Source organism: Aquarana catesbeiana, linkage group LG02, assembly GCF_042186555.1.
Source record: "Aquarana catesbeiana isolate 2022-GZ linkage group LG02, ASM4218655v1, whole genome shotgun sequence".
NCBI classification, from domain to species: domain Eukaryota; kingdom Metazoa; phylum Chordata; class Amphibia; order Anura; family Ranidae; genus Aquarana; species Aquarana catesbeiana.
In genome coordinates this window covers 144,218,694-144,241,074 of record NC_133325.1, presented here as the reverse complement: position 1 = coordinate 144,241,074, position 22,381 = coordinate 144,218,694, and the positions used below count along the sequence as shown (strand labels likewise).

The 22,381-nt window shown below is 42.5% G+C and overlaps 1 protein-coding gene across 2 annotated transcripts in view; it reads right to left on the bottom strand.

Moving 5' to 3' along the window:
- The window catches only part of ESPL1 (extra spindle pole bodies like 1, separase), a 109,990-nt gene that overhangs the window by 78,141 nt on the left and 9,468 nt on the right, over positions 1–22,381 (bottom strand). For both annotated transcript variants that reach the window (XM_073613584.1, XM_073613585.1), the window contains exons 5-14: positions 11,664–11,784; positions 10,357–10,493; positions 9,425–9,618; positions 9,060–9,302; positions 8,746–8,890; positions 7,856–8,009; positions 6,939–7,078; positions 4,718–4,852; positions 4,486–4,605; positions 2,971–3,142 (exon numbers count right to left, since the gene is read on the bottom strand). In XM_073613584.1, coding sequence (XP_073469685.1) covers positions 2,971–3,142; positions 4,486–4,605; positions 4,718–4,852; positions 6,939–7,078; positions 7,856–8,009; positions 8,746–8,890; positions 9,060–9,302; positions 9,425–9,618; positions 10,357–10,493; positions 11,664–11,784 — 1,561 coding nt within the window. The remainder of the gene's footprint in view (positions 1–2,970; positions 3,143–4,485; positions 4,606–4,717; positions 4,853–6,938; positions 7,079–7,855; positions 8,010–8,745; positions 8,891–9,059; positions 9,303–9,424; positions 9,619–10,356; positions 10,494–11,663; positions 11,785–22,381) is intronic.

Genomic DNA, 22,381 nt, shown 5'->3' with positions numbered 1-22,381 from the left:
TATATGCTGCATAACCACTTCCGGACTGCCCATCGTTATACGCTGGTGCTTTGAAGAGGGATATCGTAGTTATGGCAGCAGCTAGCTCCCATAACCCCGGTATCCTCCTCTTCATCGGGCGGTCCACTTCAAAAATAAAAGTGGTCTCTGAGGCGGATTCGCCACAAGATCACTAATCCGCGGTGGGAGAAGGGCCCCTCCCGCCACGCTCTGGAGCCGTCGGTAGCGGCGGAGGCCATCGGATCCTCTCCCTAGCCCGACATGGAAGATGGCCCCCATCCCTCTCCATATCATTGTAGAGCGGAAGTGACGTCAAAACGTCACTTCCGTCCATAGTTCTTAAAGGGACCTTTTTTTTTTCTTTTTTTTTTTAAGAATGACAATTTTTTTTTTATTGCATTTTGGTGTAAATATGAGATCTGAAGTCTTTTTGACCCCAGATCTCATATTTAAGAGGTCCTGTCATGCTTTTTTTCTATTACAAGGGATGTTTATATTCCTTGTAATAGGAATAAAAGTGACACTTTTTTTTTTTTTAAAGAACAGTGTAAAAATAAAAAATTGTAAAATAAAGAAAAAAAAAAAATTTTTTTTTTTACATTTTTTAAAACGTGCCCCATCCCGCCAAGCTCGCGTGCAGATGCGAACACAAACTTGAGTAGCACCCGCATATGAAAACTGTGTTCAAACCACACATGTGAGGTATCGCCGCGATCGGTAGAGTGAGAGCAATAATTCTAGCCCTAGACCTCCTCTGTAACTCAAAACATGCAACCTGAAGATTTTTAAGGGTAAAAGTTTGGTCGCTATTCCACGAGTAGGCACAATTTTGAAGCGTGACATGTTGGGTATCAATTTACTTAACATTCTCTTTCACAATATAAAAAAAAAAAAAAAAAAAAAAAAAAAAAAGGGCCAACTTTACTGTTCTTATTTTTTAATTCAAAAAAGTATTTTTTCCCAAAAGAAAAAAAAAAATTTATATTACAAAAAGTCCGATTGGACTGAGCAGCGCTAATAAATGTGATTAATAATTCATGATCATACAATGAAGTCCATACATAGATATAATAAAATACCAAATAGTGTAATTAATTGCTTAAACGAAAGCTACAAGTCCGTTTGAGATCAAAAAATATATGCAGAACGCTTCACAGAAAGAGTTGCTGACACCAGAAGAAAGTCCACATCACACGTGCTCGTAAATAGAGGGGGGAGTGTGCAAGGAAGCCCCCTTTTAAAAAACTCTTACTAGATAAGAGCTTGTAACAGTAAAGTTAGCCCATTTTTTTTTTTCCCCGATAATGTGAAAGATTTTAAGTCGCGAAAATTGTGAGAGAATTGTGATCTTTTTATTCTAAGCAAAAAAAAAAAAAAAAAAAAATCGTGATTCTCATTTTGGTCAGTGGTTAATGATAATTTTGGACACTGTTTTACAATATTTGTTATTGTATTTGTTAGTCGTGCAACACTGTACCCAAATAAAATTGATCTGTGTTTATTTCCCCCACAAATAGAGCTTTTTGGTAGTATTTGATCACCTATGCATTTATTTTTTTTTTATTTTTTTTTGCGCAAAAAACACACACACACACACACACACACACACACAACAAAAAAGGACCGACAAATTTGAATTTAAAAAAAAATTTTTTTTTTTTTAACTTTCTGCTCTAAAACATTCCCAATAATAAAAAAAAAAAAAAAAAAAAAAAAAAAAATCTAGTTTCTTTATCAGTTTAGGCCAATATGTATATATGTATTCTGCTACAGATTTTTGGTAAAAAATCCCAATAAGTGTATATTGATTGGTTTCGTGCAAAAGTTATCGTGTCTACAAACGATAGGCTAGACTTATGTCATTTTTACAAGTAATGGCGGTGATCAGCGATTTTTAGCGGGACTGCGACATTGCGGTGGACAAATTGGACACCAGGTGACTTCTTGGGAACCAGTGACACCAATACTGATCAGTGTAAAAAAAAAAAAAAAAATGCACTTTTACAGCATAAATGACACTGGCAGGGAAGGGGTTAACACCAGGGGCAATCAAAGGGTTAAGTGTGTCCCTGGGAGGTGCGTACTTACTAACTGTGGGGGATGGCTACACTGGAGGAAAAGATCTGTGTTTCAGCTTAGCTGAAACACAAGATCTCTCTTTTGCTCCCTGACAGATCAGCGGTTTGTCTTATTTACATAGGCAGACCGCTGCTCCATCTCTCCACTGAACAACTGCCTTGTCGCAGTGGTCATTGCGGCCCGGACTCGCTGTGTCCAATCACAGCGGAAGCGGTGCGCGTTCGCCTCCTACACCACATGCACAAAAGAACATACAGATACGCGAATTTTCGCAGCCGGGCCACCCTGCCACAATTTATATTGATATAGTCCGTAATTTATATACCGTAAGCGGTACACAGGATGCTTACTTCACATGTATTTTTTTTTATTTTTCTAGGTTTCAAAAAAAAGGAGGCACTCCACGTGATTATTGTATTGTATAGGGCTGGGCTCTTATGAAGTAGAGGCTTCATTAATTTAAATATGTTATGCATTTGTTGTAGAGTGAACCAAGTCTCTTCTTGTTCCCTGAGGAACAATTGTCAAATGCATTGGGACTGTTCCACACCTCTGTTTCAGTAAAAGATAAACCTACATAAAACTGCTTATTCCTGGAGTGGTGGGACTATATAGATGAACTAGCATAGCGATATTACTTTATAGTTAGATATGGTCAGCCCTTGCATAGTGATACATGTAGAACTAGATACTTTTTTATTCTTATGCATAATAAAACTATTTTGGATTTTACTCGGTGTACGCACACACAGTGAATGCCGACAAAGTTCTTCTTTGGCAAATTGGTGGAAAATCTAAATGGCAAAATTTGCATGCAGAAGTTTTTACATATTAACAAAATGCCCAATGTGACTTTATAAATAAAAAAGTACTCATAATAAAATGGTTTACCCTGGGCACAAAGCTTCTTGTAAAGATCTGGAAGCAACATTGTTGGTGGGAGTCTGAGATATGCAGAGAGTTCCTGCAAGACTTGGACTTTTAAAAGGTACCAGGCTTTGGATGACTTCTGCAGAGATGGGTGCTGAAAAAGACTTGTGAGAACTTCTACTCCATTCTTAACCTGCATCAATACATAACAGTTTTACTTTCTACACAAACAAATGTTCAGTACATATTGTCACACATAGGCCAACTTAAATTTTTTGCATAAATGAAAAAAGGACAAAGTCCACTCCGCAGCTCGTCCTTGGCTTCCAAATTTTCCAGCACAGTGGGACAGCTGTATGTGCAAGCCCTGGTTGCAAACTCTTATACCCAGTGAAGTGAACAGCCTCAGATGATACACAGAAGAAACAAATCCTCCTACATAGGTTTATCTGCTGTCTTTTCTCTACACCCCTTTAAAAGGGCATATTGTGTTAAAAATATTTCTTCATCTGTCAGGAGCACAGAGGAAGGAGTGGAAAGACTGCAGTTACAGTGCGTGAAAGCAGATTGGAGGAAAGGAACCCAAGCCCTCCTCTTCACACAGCAGAAGAACTGTGTTCTGAATAGACAGTTTTCGTTCCGAGCTCTCCCCTCACTCCTTACACAAATGTATCTCATGTGTTGGAAAACTTCTCAGAAGTGACTCTTGCTGATAACGAATAATGAAGCATCAGAGAGAAGAACAATACTTTGGAAAGATATAAGTAAAACACTGCAGATATACAGCATCTGCTTTGCTCAGATTCCATGACTGAGGTTTTACAATCACTTTAAGGTGTCATGCCCACTTTTAGCAGCATATTAAAAGTTATACTTTTGCAGGTGTCATTTCAGCAAGAAACAGAAAAATTTTTTTCAGCTGGTCATGTGCACCGCATTTTCCAGTGTGTTATAGATCCACAGTGCTTCAGTACCATACTCCCTTCTGGACTGGATCTCGCAGTCTCTCAAATTCTCTGTTTACAAATCTACCTTGGTTTCTCAATAGTCGCTAACCTGTAACTTAGTTTAGACAGCTATCAGATTTGGTCACCTGTCTATTCCAGAACAGGCAGGCCTGGACACACTCACAGCATGCCCTTCTCTAACCGCTTCCTCAGCAGTGTTTTATATAGGGGCCCTGACTGACTTTAGGAAAAGAAAAAAAAAAAAAAAAAAAAAAAAGGCACTGTCCATTGCTCAAGCAAACCGACCCCCCACAAGTCTCTAATGCCTTTTCTTTTTTTGCTGTTGTGATCAGAGAAAGTGCAGGAACCGAGGCTGATCTCTGATCGAAAATGTGTGCATTGGGTGCCGGTCTGAGGTTTAAATAAACATAATTTGTGTGGGCACTCGTTAATATAGCAATAATGTGTTTGTTTGCCATTAGCAGAACAATTATGAACAAATTATATCATTATGCAAACAGTCTAAGGCTTGTAAACATGAAAAAGGTGGGTGACCTGGCCCTAGCGCATTATAAGCCTTCACAATTACCTCATTATTGATCCGGTAAAGATGGCTGCGGAGAAGCTCACAGCTGCAATGAGCCAACATGTATGTCTCACTGGTGCTGTCTGCATGCTGCAAAGTGGTTTCTGCCTCTTGGAGAGTAACCTACAATCAAGAAAAACAAAAAGTACCTACTCACAAAGTCTTCACAAAAGGACACTCACAATGTATGCATATTACTACTGGAGCAAAAGTAACACTAAAAAGTTTGCCTTACCTGAGCACATTCAGCACTCTCCAAGTAAAACAGAAGTCTTGTTAACTGGCAGAGAGCTCCAGCCTCGCGTATAAAATCCCCTAAACATCTGCACAGATGTCTTACTAGCTGGAAGCTTTGCATGGCCTGCAAAGGCTGCAAGAAAAATTAGAAAAAGTAAAAAAAAAGGTCAAACATTTTTCATAGGTTTACAAGCTTCACACGTTAAAATCTAAAATGCGCTTATAAATAAGGCTTCCTCTGGACACGTGCCATCGAAAAACGCTAAACACTGCAAAAAAGTGTGTAAACCGGTACCACGGTTTACACAAGTTTTTGCCACAGTCAACAGTCCTTAGCAAAAACGTTCCTCTCCTGAACATGGAAGAATATCGTTCAGGAGAGGGAGGTTAGACCTCCCCTAAACTCTGATAAAAGCCTATGTGTACATGGACACATAGGCTTTTATTTAGTTGCATTTAGGAGCTTTGGCAAAACACCACCAAAAGCTCCTAAACATGAGATTAGGAGCAGCCAGTGTACATGAAGCCTAAAAGTGACAGCAAGCAAAGACTTGGATTGCAAAAGCAATCAAGATTATAAATAGTTTTAAAACAAATTAATTTGAATTATTGTTCATTACATGGGAAGGGAAAAACATAAATCTTATGCCGCGTACACACGGTCGGACTTTTCGTCTACAAAAGTCCGACAGCCTGTCCGACAGACTTCCGGCGGACTTGCAGCAGACTTTCTAACGAACGGACTTGCCTACACACGACCACACAAAAGTCCGACGGATTCGTACGTGATGACGTACACTGGACTAAAATAAGGAAGTTCGTAGCCAGTAGCCAATAGCTGCCCTAGCATGGGTTTTTGTCCGTCGGACTAGCACACAGACGAGCGGATTTCGGGTCCGTCGTAGTTACGACGTAAAGATTTGAAGCATGTTTCAAATCTAAAGTCCGTCGGATTTGAGGCTGAAAAAGTCTGCTGAAAGTCCGGAGAAGCCCACACACGAACGGATTACCAGCCAGCTTTAGTCCGTCGGCGTCCGTTGGACTTTTGTAGACGAAAAGTCCGACCGTGTGTACGCGGCATTAGGCAGCCCATACATTGATTGCTTCCCCCATTCACACATTCAGGGCGGATGGGGGAAATAACTCCCGCTGTGCTATGGTGACATTATGGTGGGGAGCCTTCCCCGCTAAAGCTGGCGGCACTAAAATGTTCAGGAAAAACCTGACAGGGTGGTTGTACAGAAGGCGATCAATATATTCTGTACAACCAGGGTGCCCTTATATGAATCAATATTCGGCCAGTCCCAGCTAAAGCTGCCAAAATTTCAATCCACCTATGGCCAGCTTTAGACTTATGCTGGCCATACAACTTTTTAAATAAAGGCCCAGTTCACTATCCTTTATACAGAAACTGTCACTATTGTAAGTAAAAAATGACCTAGGATTTGTGGTTAGAAGGGGGTTAGAGACCTAGCCCCCTGTTTGGGTCAGTAGGAAGGAAAGAACACCAAGGGTTGGTTAAAGGGCTGCATTCAACCCATTAGACGCAGATGGAGATTACTGCATTAAAGAGTAAACCTATATTTTGGGGAGGGGACGGGGAGGTTCTGCTTCAGTTTGGATAGAGTAGGGCAGGATTAGAACCTTTGAAAAATATATAGTGCAGTCTGTTTCAGATAAGTGTACTATTTGTTCTGTTAACCACTGTCATCAAGACCAAAAGTGAATCTATAAAAAAATAAAAATAATCACCGAAAAAGGAATAGAGATGAAATCTTCAAACACAGACACCTGGGAAGGTAAAAACTAAGAGGGAAAATCCCTTATATTGTAGAGATTTCCTAATGTGTTGCTGGGACAGGAAGGGAAACCTCCCCAACAGAACACAGACTGCAAAAAAATAAGCCAAACTAAGATTTTAATCATTCCCTAAACTAAAAATGAAAAAAAAATATATATATAACTGCTTAAGGTTTGAAAGACAGGTAAATATTTCAGGGCTTAGTTTAGCATCAATTTATTTAACAGATTGGGGTAAGCAGAAGATCTTAAGAGTGTGTTATTCCACTACAGGTAACCTAAGCAACCAATATTCCAGCTTCTAAAAAAAAAAAAACTAAATAAAAGTGATGAGCGAAACCTTACAATGAATTACATGAACAAATCAGAAACACGCAAACACACACAAAAATCAGTGACAAAATACCGGAAACACAGACCTTGCCCATGAGTCGGAAAAGAGAGGCCAGTAGATGCAAGGAGAAGACGGTCTGTTCATTATTGTTTAGTGATGGAACACTAGGTCCAACGAGAATATCCTTCCACAGATTCAGAGCTTCATCCAGACCCTTCATAGGCCCTTAAAAGGAAGAGGGGGGGGGGGGGGCAAAAATTTAAAAAAGGGACTGCCCTTGCTGTCCTCAGACTTCTATATTTCTCAATTCATGTTTGTCCAGTAAAGTTTCAGGCAATACAGCGAAACTGGGCATGAAGGACTTTACTTTAAACCAGGGGTCTCAAACTGGTGGCCCTCCAGCTGTTGCGAAACTACAAGTCCCATCTTGCCTCTGCCTGTGGGAGTCATGCTTGTAACTGTCAGCCTTGCAATGCCTCATTGTAGCTTTGCAACAGATGGAGGGCTGTCAGTTTGAGACCCCTGCTTAAAAAACGCAAGGAAGGGGCCTTAGGAGGAAGGCAATGAAGTGGACAAGCATTTCTAGCAACTAGTAACTTAAAGAGGAATTTTTACTTACCCCCCCACCCCACCCCCAATGCTGGCTTGTCCTCATTTTAGATACTATACTACCCAGTGAATTTAGCACTGTACTGCTGAAATCTCCTTATCTGCTGCCACCTTTGGATCGCATGCCAATGTTGTCCCCTGATGACATTGGCTGGCAGCTGTATTCCAAATTCAAGCAGGCACCTCCTGATGACACACAACCAGTCCTGCCTTCATTCTCTTTCCCTGTTTGGAAGTCATTGCCTCCCAACCTCTTGGCATGCATACCTCAAGTGGGACAGAGCGTGAAGAGGAAAAAAATTGAACTTTGGGAGATTTTCATATAGCGGAGAAGAGGAACATTTTTATTTTCAGAGTGAAGATCTGTTTTAAAACGGAAGAGGAAATATTTACCAGTCTCCCCAGCCAAAGTGAAACAAATGCCATCTCTCGCAGATTGGTCATCAAGAAGTTTGTCTTCATAGTTCAGATCATTGGGCTCATACTCTACACCAGTCCACTTTTTCTGGCTGTTCAGCTTCTCTTTCCTTTGCTGTTCCTCAAAACCCTAACAGAGTAATGCAAAACTAACTAAGCAATCAATGTAAAGGCAATGTGATGCCCCATAGGCGCTTTTAGTTCACGTACACAGCCATTTATAATGAAATTGATGCACCAAGCAAATTCAGACAATTTTGCAAAGTCAAAAGAAACCTGTCAATTTTGCATACCACCACAACAGCTTGCATTAGTTACACAAGTATATTCCTTCGCTCACAAGTCAATCTTTTGATAGTAGGAGCAATATTTGCCATTTTTACCTTTACGATTTCAAAAAAAAAAATAATAAATAAAAAAGGGAGGAAGGTTTTAAACCAGCACTAAGAAAGACTACATATAGTACATTTATAAGATTTATCCTTGTCACATGGGGTTTTTTTTATGGTGTCCCCCATTGGAAAGCTTTCCCTTTACATCCTGTACAGGATATGAAACAGGAAATCTTCCCAAAGTGGAGGATGCCATAGTTTTTAAATGCACCATACTGTACATGTCCCCAGGGAATGATTCCTCCTCACATGCAGTCTCTGGGACAATGGTCATCAGGACAATAGAGGTGAAAGCGCTCTCTAACCTGGTTTTGGACAGCAATAATAAAAACAAAAAAAACACTTGACTAATTTGATACCATTAGCACTACACCATGAAAAAAATAAAATAAAAAAATAAAAATCACAGCAAACTTTCAGTTCTTAGCTGCACTTCACTGCAGGTTATCAATGCCATCAATGTTAATTACTCACTTCTCGCATATTGGCTTCCAGAGTGCAAATATATTGCCACAGGAGTGCCTGGGCTTTTACATCCAACCACTGTTCTCGGTTTTCTGTAGATTCTGGGATGGACTCCAGAAGACGAAGGCAATCCTGAACTGCATCTAGAGCAGAACTAAAATAGAAACACAATAAAAATCAATATGCTTTGCAGGTGTATTATATTAGATATGAACCTAAAATACAGCTAGAAAAAAAAAAACCCACACGCACCCCCAAAAAGCACATAACACCACATCATATAAGGTTTATTATGTTGCAGTCTTTGCTACCTGTTAACATACCATTCAGTCTGCCCTGAGTAGTCATGGTAACACAAAACCTGGGCCAACTCAAGCAGGTATAGAGCACGATGACAATGTAGTTGGCTGTTCTCAGCACACAAGTCCAGCAGATCACATATAGTATTATAACGCTCCTGCCCTGTATCACCATGGACAGACTTGTAGCCCTTAAGCTCCTCTGCAAGGAGAGAAACCATCAGCTCTGGATCCACCGGGTGATTTGAAAAACCATCCTTCAGAGTGCTATAGATCAAAGGCAAATGAAAAACAGGCTCAAATTACACAGTATATAAAAAAAAATTATTAAAACTAACTAACTATATAGCCCTATCAACTGAATGGGATATTTTGCTGTCATCACTTACTGCAATCTTAGATCTTCATCTCCATTCCTTGCACTGTCAATTTTGAGTTTGACCCAGACTGCAACAGGCTCAGCCATTTGCTGCAAGATTTGACCTCGCAGAGCTCGTAGCCATAGAGTCACAGCTGCAAGGCCAAGAGCTGTGTAACCAGCTTTCTTGCAACTCTCTACATGCAGCTTGAAACAACGGTGCAGCTGCAAGAAACCAAACAAGTTAGCTTGTAGCCATCAATATTTAAATGATAGTGTGTGGGAAGTAAAAACAGCAACAAGTCAATATGCTTTTAAAAAAGGTTCACTATTCAGTTCTTTACTATTGGAGCACTTTATCTTGACTAGAGAGCCAAATAAACCTAACATCTAAATATTCTTCAGAAACCAGTGATGGAGACTGGCCCAGCTGCTGTTCTAAGTATTGGACCTCTTTTAAATAATTGCACTTATTTCCTTATCTTTTCATGTGAATAGCAATCAGTAAGCACATTTTTTTCACCAATTTCTTGAAATAAACTTTACATAAAATCCAGAACTCTAGCTACTGCACATACACTGAAGGTACAGTATAAATTCAACAAAATAAAGTAAACCTGAATTTGGGAAGCATTGAGATATATAAACACACTGACTGTCATAATGATCCATTGGCTTCAATACTTTCTTAGCTACTACCCTAGTATGAGTATGCCAAACAGGAGTCATGACTTTACTCTGGATTGATTTGCACAGTTTTTTGGGATAACGCCTCAAAGTATTGAAGTCAGATTCAATTGGCAGCTATCATTTCATTGGAAAGGTTAGCAATAGCTGCTTCCAAATTTCTCTCAATACAGGACTGCTCTAAGTTGTAGGCAACACATGACCTACAGAATAACAGATAACATATTTGGCCCATTACTCCTGTCCCCATATTGGTCACAGTAGTAGCACAAGTACCCTTTCCACAGCCAATTCAGGGTCACCCTCAGGATGCACTTCTGCAAGATATTCACAAATGGGAGACACCAGGTCAGAGGCTTCTTTGTATTTCCTTTGGCTATAGAACAAATAGGCCAAGTTGTGCACACAGGATGCTGGAAAAAACAAAAAAAAACAAAAAAAAAGTGAATAGGATAATGAACATTGCAACAAAATGCAAGTGTACATACGACTACCACACACTTCCAAATCATCAGAGGCTCTCGGGTGTTTCATGTCCAGGGGACTGGACATTTATGCCTTCTGAATGTGCAGCAGGGAGACCGATTTCTCACTGCCCCACCGTAGTTTTTCATTCTGCAGTGCTTATATAATCACATTACTAATGAAGCTTTGAGCAGGTTTAGTAAAATAAAGGCAGCTTCTGGCTATTTATTCTTCCTACCACCAACGTCCTCTGACTTGCTCCACAACTTTGTCTCCCTGCATCAATAGACTCACAGCTACATCTCCACTGTAGAGTGTCTGGGTGCTGCATGTTGTACACTGACACGTGCAAGCAACACATCAGACTCTCCTACTTACTGCGCACATTTGCTTCCCACTACTTATGTTCAGCTCTGTGCTATTCTCCACTACACAGGAAACAGCAGCTGCATGATAACATTCAGCAGATTAGCTGCTATGCCCTGGATGTTGTGCCTCTGTCTCGCTGTGTCCCACCATCTGCCCTTACCCAATAGGCATGAACTAGCAGCTGGTAACAGCAACAGCATCCTGCAGCACAGGCGGCTAAACACAAGGAGAGGAAATTAGGCAAGCAGCCTAGTAGCAAGTAGGAGTCTGATGCTTTGCTTACACCTGTCACTGTACTGAGCTCTCAATAGTGGGAGGACAGAATCAGTACTGACATCCACCCACGTGGTCTGATACTGCTCAAAAGTGAGCTACACATACTGAGGGGCCAGACCTAGAGCAACAGATGATGCAAGTGTAAAGTGATAATCTTTGTAAAGAAAAGTCAGTAAGTTCAATCTTACTGAATGGTAAACTAAAAAACGGAGCTCTCAATTCATGTACAGAAGGATATATGTCAGGATTACAGGAAACTTCTAAACAGAGGCAAAGTTTGACACGTAAAAGCATTTTATGCTTTAAGGATATATGGCCCACACCCATGATGGAGTTCATAGATTTTTGAACTCTTGTTCAAGAGTTTATGAACTCTGTCATGGGTTTGGGCCAGGTAAGCAGTAAAAAATACCAGTGTTACTTTTCACATTTACATTGCCTATGGTTGCACTCAGAAAACAGTTAAGAACTACCTGTTATGTTTAAAAATTCTGCTGCATCTTGACCAGAAAGCCCTTGGATGGAGGCCAGCATTTTGCATACTGTGTCTTTACAAGCGTCCAGAATAGAGCGCAATTCATTATCAGTGATGTCCTAACAAAAAAACGAAGAAGAAAAGTAAAGTCAAAAAAGAGAAATAGAAAGAAAAAAAAAAAAAAAAACACCACACACACCCCCAACCATTCCTCTCTACCAGGGTGGATTTGATTTAAATCACTAGTAGAAAGGCTTGATTTAAATCATCATTTTTAAAGAGCAACTGTCACCTCTGTTCCACAGCAGCTCCTCCCCTGACCCGCTGTTTACTCACCGACAGTGCCATTCACTTTAATGGGATGGCTGTGCCATCCCAAAGTGGCAGTGACACAACAAGATGAGGGACGTGGCAGCAGCAGGTGCGTGGATGCCCGCTAACAGGCGCTGCCATGATGGATCTAAAAATGACAGGGGCTCTTTAAATGCAAGGGCTCATTCTTGCTGTTAGTAAGAAATTTTAATATTTGCAAACAAAAAATCAAGTTAGACTTACCGGTAACTTGTTTTCCAGGAGTCTTTCAGGACAGCACCTTGAGAGCGTGGCTCCACCCACTTGACAGGAAACACACCTCCACCAAACTTTAAAAGGAGGCTCCTTCCCACTTATCATCAGTAGTAGTAGAGAACCTCCGGGCCAAGCTGGAACACATAATCAGAATATGGTTAGTCACAGCATAGTAATTTAATACAATAAGGGCGGGTTGCTGCTGTCCTGAAAGACTCCTGGAAAACAAGTTACCGGTAAGTCTAACTTGATTTTTCCCTTAACGTCTTTCAGGACAGCACCTTGAGAGGATAATAGAGACTTACCCACTTAGGGAGGGACCACAGCCTGCAAGACCTTTCTGCCAAAAGCTTGTTCACTTGCTGAAAGAAGATCCAGCCTGTAATGACGGACAAACGTAAGGTAACTTGACCACGTAGCCACCCTACAAATCTGATCTGGGGTGGCACCAGCCATTTCTGCCCATGTAGTGGCCTAAGCCCTAGTAGAATGTGCTTTAATTCCCAGCGGGGGAGATAGCCCCGATTGAGAGTAGGCTGCTAGAATAGCTGATTTAAGCCATCTAGCTATAGACCCCTTAGAAGCTTGCTGGCCCTTCTTTTTACCAGAAGAATAAATAGAGATAAATAGAGAATAAATAGAGATACAGATAATGTAATAAAGTCCTTCTTACATCCAAATTATGGAATTTGCCTTCTTTTTCCCCCCGAAGGGTTAGAGCAAAAGGTTGGCAGGATGATCTCCTGCGACCTATTGTGTGCTGACGCCACCTTTGGCAAAAAACCCAGATCAGTTTTAAGTATAATCCTATCTGTGTAGATAGTTAAAAAGGGTCTCTTAACAGATAGGGCGTGCAGCTCACCAATTCTCCTTGCTGACGTTATTGCCACTAAGAACAAAGTCTTAAGAGTAAGATTCCTTAGAGAGATTTCTTGTAGTGGTTCAAAAGGTTCCTTTGTGAGGGCTTGCAGGACCACTGACAGATCCCAATTGGGAAAGTGCTTAGCCGGAGCTGGTCTAGATCTGGTAAGCGCCTTGAAAAATCTTATAACCAAGGGCTCAGAAGAGATTGGTTTTTCTAGAAATACTCCCAAAGCAGCTACCTGCACTTTAAGGGTGCTGACTGACAATCCCTTGTCTGCCCCCTCTTGAAGAAATTCCAAAATTGACACTAAATTTCTTACTTTTCTCTTAGTCGAACAACAAAAAGAGTTGAAGACCTTCCAATATTTAGCATAGATTTTTCTGGTCACTATTTTCCTACTGGAAAGTAAGGTAGTTACCAAGGGTTGTGACAGACCCTTGTTTCTTAACAACTGCTCCTCAGAAACCAGGCCGTGAGGCTTAGACTGGCCACTCCCGGACGCTGTATTGGACCCTGTAGGAGCAGGTCTTGCTGGAGAGGCAGCCGCCAAAATGGTTTGACTGCCATCTGTAGAATGGTGGAAAACCATGCCCTCTTTGGCCAAAATGGAGTAATTAGGATTACTGCCACCTTCTCCCTCTGTATCTTTCTTAACACCAACGGGATAAGTTGGAAAGGAGGAAATGCGTAACCCAGATGGAAGTTCCAGGGCTGGATTAACGCGTCTATCCCCTGGGCCTTGTCGTTTCTGTGAATAGAGAAAAATACTGGGAGTTGTGTATTTTCCTCTGACGCAAATAGGTCTATTTGTGGTTGACCCCAGGCCCTGGTAATCAATGCAAAGATTTCCGGATTCAGGCTCCATTCTGACTCCTGAATCCGCCTTCTGCTTAGATAATCTGCCACTACATTTAAGGTGCCTTTGAGGTGGACTGCTGATAAGGACCGAACATGCTTTCCTGCCCAAACCAGGATCTTTGAAGCTAGCAACTGAAGTGCTTTGCTTCTTGTACCCCCGTTTGTTTAGGTAGGCTATGGTAGTGGCGTTGTCTGAGAGGACCCGGACATGAGAACCTTGAAGGATAGGAGAGAAGGCATCTAAAGCTAAGGCGACTGCCTTTAGCTCCCTCCAATTTGAGGACCTCTTTGCTTCTGTCCGAGACCACATTCTTGCGTGAAGTCTTGGTCTAAGTGAGCTCCCCAACCCCATACACTGGCATCTGTCGTTACCACCTTTTCTATTGGAAATGACCAGAGCAGGCCTTCTGACAGATTCTCCTGTCTTCTCCACCACCAAAGCGATCTCTTGACCTTGGTGGGTATCTTTACCTTTGCTTCCAGAGATTCTGACCTGTGATTCCATATTCTCAGGAGAAAGCTCTGGAGAGGCCTGAAATGTAACCTTGCCCATTGAATGGCTGGTATGGTTGCGGTTAGGGTTCCTAGAGATGACATCACTTGTCGGACTGATAATTCCCGGCTTGCCTGTAAGGACGCTACCACCTTCTGGACCTTCCCCTTTTCTTCTGGGAGAAAAATCTTCTGTTCCCTTGAACAGATCTGATACTCCAGGAATAGTATTTTCTGGGCTGGATTGAAATTTGACTTCTGCATATTTATGATCCAACCCAGGGTTTCTAGATGACCTCGGGTTTTTCCGAGGTCGTCTAGCAGTCTTTCCCTGGAGGGACAAAAAGGAGTAGGTCGTCCAAGTACGGAATTACCGCAATCCCCTGCATGCGAAGAGGTGCAAGCGCTTCTGCCATTATTTTTGTAAATATTCGTGGGGCAGAAGACAGGCCAAAGGGGAGAGCCCTGAATTGCAAGTGCAGATCTCCTATCACAAATTGGATTAGCAGCAAGGATGGGAAGTGTTATCATAATGGGGGATTTTAATTATCCAGACATAGACTGGGCGGAGGGAACCGCGCATTCATTTAAGGCTCGCCCGTTCCTTAGTGTCTTGCAGGAAAATTTTATGGGTCAGATGGTAGACGCACCAACTAGAAATAAAACATTACTAGATCTACTGATTACCAACAATACAGAACTGATAAAAGATGTGGAAATACGGGGCAATTTAGGTAACAGCGATCACAGGTCAATTAGTTTCAGTATAAATCACACAAATAGGAAACATGAAGGGAACACAAAGACACTGAATTTGTAAAAATGCATATAAAAGCAAAGGAGAAGGCCTTCAAAAAATACAAGGTTGAGGGATCATCCTCAGCATTCAGAATTTATAAAGAATGCAATAAGAAATGTAAGGGTGCAATTAGGATGGCTAAGATAGAACATGAAAGACACATAGCGGAGGAGAGCAAAAAAAATCCCAAGAAATTCTTTAAGTATGTAAACAGTAAAAAAGGGAGGACAGACCATATTGGCCCCATAAAAATGAGGAAGGACATCTGGTTACAAAGGATGGGGAGATGGCAAAGGTATTGAATTTATTCTTCTCCTCAGTCTTCACGAGTGAATCGGGGGGCTTCAGTAACCAAAACTGCAGTGTTTATCCTCATGACACAACACAGGAAGCACCTACATGGTTAACAGAGGACGGAATTAAACTTAGACTTGAGAAACTTAACATTAATAAATCACCGGGACCAGATGGCTTGCATCCGAGGGTACTTAGGGAACTCAGTCAGGCGATTGCCAGACCGTTGTACCTAATTTTTACAGACAGTCTATTGACTGGAATGGTACCAGCTGATTGGAGAAAAGCCAATGTAGCACCAATATTTAAAAAGGGCCCAAAAAACATCCCTGGGAATTACAGACCAGTTAGCCCAACATCGATAGTATGTAAATAAGAATGATATCATTAGCAGTAATCAGCATGGATTCATGAAGAATCGTTCTTGCCAAACCAATCTATTAACCTTCTATGAGGAGGCGAGTTGCCATCTAGATAAAGGAAGGCCCGTAGACGTGGTGTATCTGGATTTTGCAAAAGCATTTGACACAGTTCCCCATAAACGTTTACTGTACAAAATAAGGTGCGTTGGCATGGACCATAGGGTGAGTACATGGATTGAAAACTGGCTACAAGGGCGTGTTCAGAGGGTGGTGATAAATGGGGAGTACTCAGAATGGTCAGGGGTGGGTAGTGGGGTTCCCCAGGGTTCTGTGCTGGGACCAATCCTATTTAATTTGTTCATAAACGACCTGGAGGATGGGATAAACAGTTCAATCTCTGTATTTGCAGACGATACTAAGCTAAGCAGGGCAATAACTTCTCCGCAGGATGTGGAAATCTTGCAAAAAGACCTGAACAAATTAATGGGGTGGGCGACTACATGGCAAATGAGGTTCAATGTAGAAAAATGTAAAATAATGCATTTGGGTGGCAAAAATACGAATGCAATCTATACACTGGGGGGAGAACCTCTGGGGGAATCTAGGATGGAAAAGGACCTGGGGGTCCTAGTGGATGATAGGCTCAGCAATGGCATGCAATGCCAAGCTGCTGCTAATAAAGCAAACAGAATATTGGCATGCATTAAAAGGGGGATCAACTGCAGAGATAAAAACGATAATTCTCCCGCTCTACAAGACTCTGGTCCGGCCGCACTTGGAGTATGCTGTCCAGTTCTGGGCACCAGTCCTCAGGAGGGACGTACTGGAAATGGAGCGAGTACAAAGAAGGGCAACAAAGCTAATAAAGGGTCTGGAGGAAAGGTTGCGAGCACTGAACTTATTCTCTCTGGAGAAGAGACGCTTGAGAGGGGATATGATTTCAATTTACAAATACTGTACTGGTGACCACACAATAGGGATAAAACTTTTTCGCAGAAGAGAGTTTAATAAGACTCGTGGCCACTCATTACAATTAGAAGAAAAGAGGTTTAACCTTAAACTACGTAGAGGGTTCTTTACTGTAAGAGCGGCAAGGATATGGAATTCCCTTCCACAGGCGGTGGTCTCAGCGGGGAGCATTGATAGCTTTAAGAAACTATTAGATAATCACCTGAATGACCGCAATATACAGGGATATGTAATGTAATACTGACACAATCACATACATAGGTTGGACTTGATGGACTTGTGTCTTTTTTCAACCTCACCTACTATGTAACTAAGAACCTCTTTTCCCAAATTTAATCGGCAATCTTAGGAATCTTTGGGACTGCGGGGCTATAGGGATATGCAGATAGGCATCTCGAAGGTCTATTGATGCCATAAAGCATTCCCTTGTCAATAGATTTTTGACCGTGAAGATGGAGTCCATATGAAACCTTTTGTATTGGACTGATCTGTTCAGTGGTTTCAGGTTTAGGATTAAACGAAAATTTCCGGATGGTTTCTTTATCAGGAATATACGGGAATAAAATCCCCGATAAAGCTCCCCCTGTGGGACGTAAGTCATAACCCCCTGATCTATCAGATCCTTTAATAGGCTCTTCATTGCCAGGGATTTTGTTACATCTCTTGGAAGATTTGTCATCAAGTACCTTTCTGAGGGGAGATCTGAAAACTCTATATTGTAACCCTGGGCTAGCATATTCAGAATGTACTGGTTCTCTGTTATGCTTGCCCAATAGGGGAGAAAGCCTTGCAGTCTTCCCCCTACCTGTAACCGACTGTCATTGCGTCTTGCTGGTTGACGCAGGAGGATGCAAAAGGACATTTCCTTTGCCTTTTCCCCTCTGCCCTGACCAGTTTTTCTTTTTCTCTTGAGGCTTGTTTTGTTCCTGAGCCCCTTGAGGACGAAAAAACTGTCTGACTGGTTGTTTCTTCTTTTTGACAGGAAAAGATTTCTTTTTATCTGCAGTCCTGTCCAGAACTGAATCCAAATCAGGGCCGAACAATAAGTCTCCTAGAAAAGGGACCTCGCATAATTTGTTTTTAGATGCTGTGTCCCCTTGCCAAGTCTTTAGCCATAAAGCCCGTCTAACAGAATTAGCAAGGGCTGCCGCCTTAGTTGTCATCCTGATAGACTCTGCTGAGGCATCAGAGACATAGGCTACGGCTGCTGAGCGGGTAGAAAAGGAGTCAAGGATTTCTTGCTTAGGGGAATCTGCTATTATATGAGCTTTAAGCTGATTTACCCAATACTCCAAGTTCCTGGAGATGCAAGTAGTTGCCATTGCTGGCTTAAGGTTGCCCATAATGGATTGCCAAGTCCGCTTGAACTGTTGATCCATTTTTTTATCCATGGGGTCTTTTAAGATCCCCATGTCCTCAAATGCTAGATCAGTAGATCTTGACACTTGAGAAAAGGCTGCATCAAGTTTTGGAACCTTATTCCAAAGAGCCGCTGCGTCTTCATCAAAAGGGAACCTTCTCTTATGAGCCCTAGAGAAAAATGGTTTCCTATCAGGGTCAGCCCATTCTTTTCTGATTGTTTCAGAAATCACTGCATGGACTGGAAAGGTACGGGGACTTAGACTCGCTAAGCCCTGCATACATCTTGTCATGTAAAAGACATTTCCTTATGCTCTTCTTCAAGGCCTAGAGTAGCATAAATAGCCTTTAAAAGGCCATCCACCTGATCCAAAGACAATTTATACTTGGAAGACATATTTTCCAGCTCATCACCATCCTCATTTGATTCATTAGAATGGGATGGGGAAAGCCCTTCCTGGTTCAGAGGACCCATCTCTGCCTCCACTGCGGGGATTAACTGTGAGCCTTGAGAGGACTGTGAGGTAGTGGGCTGACTTGCAGATGGATAGGTGAGTGAGGATCTGAAGGATTGAATGGTAGCATCCAATTCCTTTTTAGCAGATGCGATTAGATCACTGCATGCGGAAGTGGTTTCTTCCCTCACTAAGGAGTCAATACATGCTTGACATAAGCCTTTTTCCAGCCTTCATTTAACTTAATTTTGCGTGAAGGACATTTCTTTCTAATCCCAGGGTCAGAGCTCTTGGCCTGCCATGATAAGGGAAAAAGAGAGAGAAAAAAGACAAACCATCTTTTTAGAGTCAGCTTGATTACTCAAGGTTGCTCACCACAGGTGCACAGTGAGAAAAGTTATCAGACTCATGTGCCCTGACAGGCCCCTCCGCCACCAGGGGGAAAAAAATACCCTCAAACTTCACTAACATTTAGAGAGAAGAGGGCTAAAGAGAGACCCCACAGTAAAGCTGAGCAGAAACTACAGTCTGCTCCTTACCTGGGCCTTGCTGGTGCCTGTTCCACTCGCTGCGGTTCCTGAATCCATGCTGAGGCAGCAGCGTGATGCCTGTGGCGAAAACACCGGTTCCGGACTCCAATAGCACCTGTGCGCCAGACCGGAAATAATAGGCACCAGACCTATTCCTCCCTCCTCCCCCTGCGCTTCCGGCGGAAATGATGCCTGGCGCCTGCTCCATGGATGCCGCCCCACTTCCGGATACCTCACATCCGGCGGATGCAGTCCTCTGACTGCCCTTCCCAAGATGGCGGCGGCGGCGTCAGGGAAAAAACATGTGCAGGCAAGAAAAAAAAACAAACAAAAACGCCTGACATGCCTGACGCCCCTGCCTGGGAGCAGCAATACCCGGAGCAGTTCTGGCTCTCCCCGAGCACTGACGAGGGAGAAGGAGCCCATCCACCCGGCACCTGTAAGCCTGTGGAAAATGGGAGGAATCGGCTCTCCTGAGGTAGGTAAAAAAAATAGTGGAGTAGGGAGCCTGTTCTCTCAGGACAGAACATTGAGAGCTCCAAACTCCCACATGTGTTCCCGCCGGAGGAAACACAAACTGATAAGTGGGAAGGAGCCTCCTTTTAAAGTTTGGTGGAGGTGTGTTTCCTGTCAAGTGGGTGGAGCCACGCTCTCAAGGTGCTGTCCTGAAAGACGTTAAGGGAAAGTAAGTTTTCCTATTTAGAATAATAAGCTGTCAGGTTAGTAAAACAGCAATATCAGAACTGATTTGAGGTTAATAGGTTAATCACACATAGTTGGAGAACTACTCAAATTCTTTAAATAAAACAATAACATTGCCAGTGCATGTCATCTCAGCTTGCATTCATTGAATAAGTTTACCAAAAATGTAAATATTGCAAAATATACAGCCTTGTGCTACATAACCAAGCTCCATTTAATGCCGAATAAACAAACTATTAAATGTATCTTAAATAGAAAACTCTTTAGATAGATTTTTACTCCAAAAGCATAGTAAAATAAATCTGATTTAACCACTTGCCACCCGCCATATAGTAGAATGACAGCCAGAAAGTGGTTGAATTATCCCAACTGGGCGACATGACGTCCAGCAGGATAAGCCGCGGGTGAGCACAGCGTGGCAATCTGTGGTGTGTCGATCTGACACAACGCATCTCCAATCCTGGCCAGTGATGGTGAACCTTGGCACCCCAGATGTTTTGGAACTACATTTCCCATGATGCTCATGCACTCTGCAGTGTAGTGGGAAATGTAGTTCCAAAACATCTGAGGTGCCAAGGTTCACCATCACTGGCCTAGGCTCGTTACTATGTGTTCAGCTGTGTCCAATAACAGCTCATCACATAGTAACCAGGAAGTGACGTTTATCGGCTTTTCCTCTACTCGCGCTGACTAGGCCTGAGTAGAAGAGAGCCGATCAATGGCTCTCCTGACAGGGGGTCTGCGCTGATAATCAGCGCATTGATTATCAGTGCAGACCCATCGAGGGTGCACACTAGAGCTCACCAGGGATGCTCACTAGAGCCCACCAGGGATGCCAATCTGTGCTTTTAATACCGATTTACATAGATCTTCAGGCCGGTCAAGTGACTCGCGGCCACTGTATACATCCGATTGATGGCTACTGCAGGAGAGGCTGTTATTTCCCTCTGACGTCAGCCGGGGAGATCACGTGGCCGCTCAGCCTCTCCTGTAATAGCCCTGGAAACCGGCTGAGACTCACGCGACAGTCCTGAAGATTGCACTAAAATTGTATTTACACTGCTCATTTTTATAAAAGACTACTACAGTGTGGTATGCCAGGACATAAGAGGGGCTTGGCAGTGTGCATTTACAATTTTTCAATTTTACAAATAGCAGCAGAGGAGAGGAGAGGGGGGGGGGCGGAGACACAGACACAAGCTGACAGGCAGGAAGGAGGGGGTGAGAGGTGAGCAGAGAGGACAGCAGCGTATGACAAAGGGACGCAATCAGACCACGATGGTCAGGGCTCAGTAGCCCTGATTTTCGTGGTCTGTATAGAGGGCATGCAGGAAGTGGTGGGTTCAGGCAGTTTTTTTTTTTTTTTTTTTTTTAGTTTAGAGGGGGGGGCAGATTACACAGCACAAGCTAGGCTTATATCAATATTTCCAGTAAATGAATGGAAAGATAGTTGTTTATGGGATATCAAAAGTGTTCTCACAGATCAAGAATTTTTAGGTTTCTTTTCAACAGATAAGTATAAAGCTCATCTGAACGCCAAAACAAGATGCCTCTCTCATAATACTAGTGTCAGATTACAAGAGCAATTGACAACATGCCCAGCCTTTGAGCAGGCTGTAGAACAAGGACAGCTCCATCCGCAACTGGCCCGAATTCCAGAACCTTGGACACAGGCAAAGGTACTCAACAGGGGTGCCCCTCTCTCCATTGAATTTTGTCCTTATGCCTCTTATATTCCTCCAACATATCAAGACTTAACTCAGATGGTAGAGGCCTCATGGATGCCATCACAAGGTGGTGACATTTGCCAATGACCTTCCTTTCTATATTACCAATTCGACCACTTCCCTACCAGCCCTCCTAAAAGAGCTCTATTTCTAAGGCTCCCTATCAAACTTTAAATTTGATAAGGATTATTTCTCCTTTACCATGGAGCCTGCAAAGCATTGCACCTGCAATCAGCAGATCGCAGGTGTAATGTGAGTGCATTCACTCCTGACAGCGGTCAGCCTGCACTGCCATACAGGCAGACAGTTACTCAGCTGCAGGAAATGTCAGTGAAATAAGAGTGTGCTGCTGAGCGCCACAGTGGCAGACAGAACTTGTTCGTTCATTCTCAGATTGCTGTGAATGCATGATGCAGCTGTGTGGACAGAATCAAACAAGGTTCACTGCACATTTTTTTTTTTTTTTTTTTTTACAGATTGTGGGCAGAAGGGGTTGAAGTCAGAGCAAGTCATACATGGTTTCTGATTGTCTCTGGGGACCCAAGCCATCATTGACAGCCAGGATTTAAAGGCAGCAGCCAATACTGTCAGCAACATACCTTCTTAAAAGGAGGGTATGTTAAAGTGGGAGTAAACTCCCATGGCTGATATCTACCTATAGGCTTGCCTATAATAAGGCTTACAGGGGGTACAGTAAATATTTCCTAAACGTGCACCATTTAGGAGAGATTTACTTG